General features: G+C 38.3%; 1 protein-coding gene across 1 annotated transcript; it reads right to left on the bottom strand.

Moving 5' to 3' along the window:
- Nucleotides 1-1,187: 1,187 nt before the first annotated feature.
- LOC122881776 (hepcidin antimicrobial peptide) lies at nt 1,188-2,279 on the bottom strand. The gene is made up of 3 exons (XM_044208373.1): nt 1,978-2,279; nt 1,801-1,878; nt 1,188-1,638 (listed from the first exon to the last, which is right to left on the bottom strand). The coding sequence occupies exons 1-3, from the start codon at nt 2,062-2,064 to the stop codon at nt 1,531-1,533; spliced, it is 273 nt and encodes a 90-aa protein (XP_044064308.1). The 5' UTR covers nt 2,065-2,279; the 3' UTR covers nt 1,188-1,530.
- Between the last annotated feature and the right edge of the window lie 5,593 nt (nt 2,280-7,872).

Genomic DNA, 7,872 nt, shown 5'->3' with positions numbered 1-7,872 from the left:
TGTTTTTTTGTTTGTTTGTTTGAAAACACCATGGGAACTCCTAAAACACAATCGTATTTCTTTTCTCTGGCTTTAAAATGATTTGCCAGATATCACGGTCACTGAGCTGGAACAGTCAGGGCTACATCTTTGAGTTAACTGATTGTTTTCTCACCAGTAGTAGCTGCAATAACTAGCTGAGCAAGAAGAGGTCACACTGTAGACACTGGTAATCTGACAATTACAGTACTTTCTTGAATTTTCCACAAACATGTTTCACACAGATACTGAATGAGTGCCTCTGCTCTCACAGATCAGACAGAATGTATGGAACTACTACTATGTGTAGTTAGATTTCTATTACTTTGCTTCCCAACTGTGTTAGCTGTATAAGTTGAGCTGATCACAATATGCTTTTTATGCATTTAAAGTATATAGTATATGAAAGTTTTGCATATTGATAAACACTTGATATGTATTGTGTCATCTATTTCAAATGAATTGAATGTAGTAATACAGTGTAGTATCTGAAGATGTAAAATTAGTACAGTGTTTGGATGCTACATTCACATCACTGAGCACAACTACAGCATGACCAAATTCAACAATAGCTTAAGTATTGTACAACAATAATTACAATTCAAAGTTGTTCAATTGCCTTTTATCAGTTAAAGCTAGGGTAGGTAATGTATTTCAAAAGCATTTTATATTATATTTATTGAAATTCTCTTTACATTCTGACAGAATTAAATAAATAAAATTCTCTGAAAAAAACAAGAAAAAAATCCGGTATCTGTGGGGGTCACAGGCCTGTAATAAGAACCTCCAATAATATAATTTGGCCGAAATGAAATGATTGGCTAGCCTACCTACCTGTCTACCTACCTGCCTGCCTACCTGTGCACACTCTGCCCATGCACTCATTGTGCATGAAAATGTGTTTTGGGGGAGTGACTTTGGAGGCAGGCTTGAAGGAAGGGGGTGGCTTTTTTCAGTTGAATACTTTCAAAATCTAGCTGTCTCTTAGTCTTCCAACGTTACCTACCCTAGCTTTAATATCTTACTATGATTTATCACACATACTGTACAGCAAGTACGATATTTAACATATGCCCATATGATCATGAAACTTGTGTTATTCAGTTTAGACCTATTCAGTAAAGACATATTGCTGTTAAATATTTCCTTATTAATAACACAAAAACATCTTTGAAGTTGCTTCAAATGTTCATTATTTATTCCGCAAATATTAACTTGTTAGACTTAATTTAGATGAAGAAACAGACATCACATCTGAATTATTTTTAGAAACAAATTTACACATCATTGAGCTTACAAAAAGACTTACAGGGTAAAAGTAGTAAAACAAAAAATAAATACAAAGAATAGCAATTCTTTTCCAATGCTCTTCCATTAATCAAACCTATGAATGAAACAAAACAGTGTAGCACAGGCAATGCATTGGAGAAAGAGGTCAAGAAAAGGTCATTTCTTGGGGTAAGACAAAAGGCTTAATAAATAATTAATATTTCATGGTTGTTGCTGGAATCCTCAGAATTTGCAGCACATGCCGCAGCCCTTGTATCCCTTGCAGCAGTTGCAGCACCAGTGGCACAAGGAGAGGTGGCTCTGACGCTTCTGCCTGATGTGATTTGGCATCTGTGCGAAAGACAAGAGAAATGAGCAAGGTGTTCATCTCCAGCATTTCATCCTCTCCTTGTGTGGGAAGAGCACCAGGGTACTCCATGGGGAAAACACATCCACTTAAATTTTAATTTGCTCACAGTAATTGGCTTAATTCATTCAGTCAATTGAACATACCATCCACGATTCCATTGACATTTCTTGATGTGCCACAACTGGAGTGTCATTGCTACCTGCCTCCTCCAGCTCTTGCACCTGTTAATGAATTATGCACATTTAGGAGCCACATCTTAGCATCCTGACAAAACATTTATAGCTAATAAGCAAATGAAGTACGTTAAGTCAAATTCTTACCCCACTGAATGGGACAGCAGAGCTCTCCAGAATGCAAATAAAGGCGAGCACGAGTGTCACTGCAACTGCAATGCTGAATGCCTTCATTTTAAGGGAGGTTAAATGGTTTAGTTATTAAGTCCTTTGAAGATCAGAGTTGATAGGTCTTCTTTCTCATGGGTGTCAGGCCACCAAAAAGCACCACAATATCTTCAATTTATTCTTCAGGTCCAGTGATGGATGGTGATTGTCTGGGCAAGTGGATTTCTTCAGATCTTTTGGTGACCTTTGTCAGCTCCTTCTACTGTCTGATGGTTGAGTATGCAGAGTTCTGGTATTTATACACACTTGGGCTCAGTGTTGCCTCATCACTCTGGGAGGCCCAGCCCATTCCTGGCAGCAGTTACCTAACTCCAGTGGGGAAGTTTTGACCTCCTCATTTCTCCTCTTCAGAGAATTTCCCCCAGTATTGCAGCACTATGATCTATTTTTGATTGTGGGGCCCACTGTCTGTTCAGCAATATTAAATCAACTATGAACTTTTAAATTAAATTACTTTCCGCAGACAGAACACATAATTCCACACATGAACAAGCTGCTGCTGCTGGTGGAGACCATCATTTTTACAATGTATGAGAGCAATATGTATTCTGTACTGAGGCATTGCTTAATACTTGTAAAGATTAATCTGAAAATGGGAATTTTCCTGGAATAAACTGGAAAGAGCATTGGAGATTCCCACAGCAAAGGCCAAGACTGCGTGGGTCAATCTATTGCACGGCTTACTGAGCTGCACTTCTTTCAACCCAGGAAATCCTTCTCTAAGGAGAGGGAGCCACTTTAGAATATCCATTGCTCAGTCTAAAGGATGTAATTACAACCTCTCAAATGGAATAATTAGCCCCTCATTTTCAACACATTCAGTTTTTGCATAATACACAGGAACCTGCAGTTGAACCAAATTAAATCCCTTTGAGAGCAGCAGAATAGTAGCCAGGATTAAAAACCTCTTTGACAGTCAAGGTGTTCCAATATGCATTAGTTAAAGATGAATATAATGTAATCTGATGAGGTTTATTATGTCTGGACAGCGAAGAGTTGCATTGCTCCCGGTGTTTTACCCTGCCACAAAACATATCTATTGTATATCATGACTTTATGTACATGACACAATCATTTTTTATACTTTGTCTTTATTTCAACATATCATTCTTACACAATGAAGAACTGAACATGAATAAAACACACAAAACGACAAAGGACAGCTCAAAATCACAACAGTGTGAATTTATTGACAATGACATAATGATTATAACCCTGATTGTTAACAATTGCATAGAAAAAACCCAAATCTACAATTGTAAGAATTATTTTTCCCCTTATCACTGAAGCAGTGATAAACACCTAAAGATTAATTAGCCCATCAGTGTAAGAAAACTATTCCACAACAACATCAGGTTGTGAATAAATACAAAAATCAATAATGGTGGAAATGAAATAACAAAAAGGGAAAATAAAGGTACAAACTGATAAACGATGGGCTGTGCACGCTGATAAAATCAGGGGCCATTTGAATTCTCATTATACCTTCAAAGTCTTTCCAAATTGCCTGTGCTGACTCAATTAGTGAAACAACATGTCGCAGGACCCCTGCGTCAGTCTGTCTCGTTCACTGATAACCCTGCTGGCCCGCATTGCTTGCTTTGGATGACCACAACATCAGTGTCAACAAATACAACCATGAATGGCTCCGCATCTGTTGGAATCTACCCATACTTTTCCAATATGAAGGGAGAGCATCACATTATCTTTACTTTATGCAATTGTTTATTTGCGTGCTTGTGTGTTTCTGTATGACTGAGGGACAGAAAGGGGTTCTAGTCCACTATTAGAACTAGGATGTCATGTCCACTCACGATGAACACATGTCATTTTGTTTGCCATGTTTCACTAGGCATGACTCAGCTCATGAGAAATCTGAATATGAGACTGGTTGACTGTACCAGGACAAAAATATTATATCCAGGTTCACTGTGAGTGTGTGAGCAAATGAAAGAAGGAGAAAGAGACAAGTAAACGTGAAAAAATAAAACAGTTAAAAAGAAAAAAAGAGCTTATAGATCTGGGTTTTCCAAGCATGCGTGTTTTGGCCTGTGTTTACTGAGCATGCGTGTCTCCTCGCAGCCACCGAGACTATCAGTTGGAATCTTCTGGCCAAACAAAGCCAGGCACCAGCATGGCGGACAGATTCACCTCAGCAGGCGCCACTCTACCTTTTCTCCTGGTTGAGGGCATTGACCCGTCTGTCCCTGTTTCATCATCGCCCTCTGTTCCTGCCCCCGTCCATTTCTCACCCCATTTTCCCTCCATCCTCTTTATCCCTACCTGCATTATATGGAGCTGCAAGACATTCCACAAATTCAACTCATGTTCTGTCAGCTTGTCTGCTACCAAACCCGCCACAAACAACACTCCTCACTTCCCAAAACACTGACCCCTTAACACAGCCAAACTGTCACCCTGAGTGTTTACATCTTTCCTCAAAACTAGTACACAGAAGAACCAGTGTTGGTACATCATAAACACATCAATTTGTAAATAAACATGAGAACGTTTAATAGTCATGACCTCTGATAATGCACTGCTGACTGTCACAGCATTAAAGAAATGCAATGTCACTTTTCAGACTAAGGGGGCAGTGCATTTTGAGAATGGTGAATGTTGGGAATTCCCCAGTTTGTGTGGAATTAGAAGCATGTTACAATACATTACTGCAACTTCCAATACATTTTTAAACAGTGTTATAAATGGAATTCATTGGAATTCAAGTAGGGCAAAATTCCATTAAAAATGATAATAAGAAGAAGAAGACCAGAATTAGATCAGTAAAACTTGTAAAATAAACAAGAGGTTAAGGCACTAACCATGATTCCAATGTTCCTGGTTCGTCAGAGAGGGGACCCTTTGTTTAATTCCCCATCTGTCTCCCCTTGTTTCCTGTCATCTACTATCTACTGTCAAAATCCTTAAAACAAATGCCTTGAAAAAATGCTAAACAGAGATACAAAATCAATATAACATCACAAGGCAAAATACTATTTAAAAGCTATAAATGTTTTAAGCTGTCACTTAGAACTGCTCACTGAGGTTGCCCTCATAATATGGGAACAGTACTCCACAAAAAATGGAAATAAGATGGAAATTGACATTTGTGGTTGTGAATCTTAAAAAATATACACACATTTTCAGAAACAGTGATATTGGACACTGTGACATTTTCAGTGTGTATTCCCTGCAATATTACATTAAACATTTTTCAGGCACTAGCACTAGTCCCTACTGTTTCTTCTTATTTGTAGGTCAGTTTGATCAGATCCCATGATAATGTAGAATCCAAGGTCATGGACCCTCCAATCCAATGTTTTTTTCTATTTGATTTCAGCTGCTTCACATGAGGTTTTCGCTGCTAGAAAAGTTGTTAAATTGGAGTGTTATATTGCCACAATCCTTTTTGATCATTATTTAGTGTTAATCTGGTTGTTGTACAGGGCATCAACCACATAAACATGGTTCCCACACATTCATAAACATCAAATTCAAGGACTTTCCAGGCCCAATTCCCTCAAATTCAAGGTCAAGACACGACATAGTTTGAGACACGGATCAAGGTTAAATACTGTTACAACACTGAGAATTTTTATAATGAGAACTAGAAGGCTTTAGAGAAGCTTACAGACAACAATTAAAAAGAGTGAGGCTTGAATGTGTGAACACTTCTCAATTATGCTGTGTTGCAGTGATGTTACTTTAAGTTGATAACATCAATTCTATTCTTGCACAAAATATATAAATTCAATTATTTCAATGACCCATGTCTATTTATGTCTATTTTCATCAAATTCACAATCTTTCAAGGACTTAAAGGACCCGTGGGAACTCTCTATAAAGTACTGAACAGGTCTCACTGAGAGAATTAAAGTAGTTACATGATGATGATAGAAATAAATACAATAGAATTTGAGAGAACATAACTGTAGCATCTAACATCTGATTCTGACCTGAGTCATCTGACGTTCCTATTTGTGGTCAGGAAGTATGATAATACACAATAATCAGAAACAGTGAAATTTTTACTGTTTATCCTCTGTGATATTATATTAAATATAAGTTTCAGAAACTACACTTTTTCTTCTTATTTGTGGGGGCAATCCAAACTGTGTGCTCCCAAGCTTTAAGGTGGAGTCACACGTCTTTCAACATATGCAAACAGAATTTGCCTGTCAGTTTGATCAAAATACTGTAGAATCCAAAACCACGGCTGCTCAAGAAAAGCAAAAAAATCTGAGCTAGTTCCTATCTCCCATCTCATGACAGCAGCAGAATACATACCTTTGTGCTGATACTACTATTATGAGTGAGACAGGAGCTGTGTAGCAGCTGTGTAGTTATTAATGTAGGTCCAAGAAAGATGAGAGTCAGTATGGTATACAAGGTATGAGGAGCATTGTATGTCAGATGGAATAAGACTCTTGCTGTCAGCCATTTTCGACAAATAACAACCTCAGAGAGAGAGGGAATGTGAAACAGGCTGAGGCAGTGGACAATACATGCTCCTGACAGTGTGCTCCTGTAGCTCAAAAAGCATAAAGGTAAGACAAGCCTGCAGGACAAAAAACTGTGGCTTTCCAGCAGAATGTATTGGCCAGCATGAGTTCAATGAAAATCAGTCCACCATGTGCTTTGGTAGATGTGCCTAAACACAAATAAAAAAAAAACACTTTTCCAGTTCACATGAAGGATTTTGCAGCCGATGGCTTCGTCCCACCCTCCAGGCAAATGTGAAAACCAACCTTTTCTCAGTACTGACCAGACATAAACCACTGTTTCAAATCCATTAAGTATAATTTCAGCAATAACAATTTATTACTCAATGTGGAGACACTTTCCTCTTCCAATTAACACATCAATTCATTGTAAGTGAATTTTCTACACAGAGAGGTAAAAGTGATGTTCCCCAGTACACATTTCATATTACATTTGTTAGAGAAGAAACCCACATGTCTATGCCATTTAGATTTCTTTTCTGACTTCATTTCAACTTTGCATGGTTTTCTTCAGAGAGCTTTTACAGGTTTGGGGTGAAAGAGGCAGACAGACAGACAGACAGCACGTATGTCCCAATCAGAGAGGTACGTGGGATCAGAGATCAGCCACTTCAAACAGAGACAGGGACACACAGACGCCTGCCTGGCTAGCAGTGTGTGTTTGAATGGCAGCTGACAAGCCTGGAGACACTGTAGGGGGACAGCAAGACAAAACCGAGGCAAATCTAACAGTGTCAGCCTAATGAATACTGATAGATAATGAGTCTTTTAGTTATAAATAGTCTTACTGTTTGGACGTGTACAGCATCCCAGTCTGCACTTAAAAGATTATCCAAATCATGGCTGCTCCCTTTAAGAACAGCAGAATGATGTTTAAATGCCTTGACCTGCCGTGTCAAACTCAATCTCACTGAGGGCTTAGATGTGCCTTTTATCCACCATTGATCTTTCTCACCCAAGGTGCCCTCTGTGTGTTCTAACTACTAACTGGTTTCAATTTTACCAGTGTGTTGATCAATCGATTGTATAAACAGAGGGTGCATACTCTCTCCAAGAACGGATAATCCTCCAAATTTGTTATTCTAATAACAGAGGATGTCTAAAAAAGTCATAGAGAAGCTAGAGAAATTTAATAGTTAACATTAGTGTGACTTTGAGAGAAACTGTCTTCTTTAAACTATGGCAAGGTTGAAGCATGGACATAATCTACTAGTTATACACTGGAGATAAGTGATATATTGGAATTCCAAATAAAATATAGACACTTTGTCGTAAACAATGGACTACTGCCACTGGCGGAGAGAGTCTATGT

Source organism: Siniperca chuatsi, linkage group LG9 (assembly GCF_020085105.1).
Source record: "Siniperca chuatsi isolate FFG_IHB_CAS linkage group LG9, ASM2008510v1, whole genome shotgun sequence".
Taxonomy (NCBI): Eukaryota; Metazoa; Chordata; class Actinopteri; order Centrarchiformes; family Sinipercidae; genus Siniperca; species Siniperca chuatsi.
The sequence above is the reverse complement of the archived record's forward strand: the minus strand, read 5'-3'. Positions and strand labels throughout refer to the sequence as shown.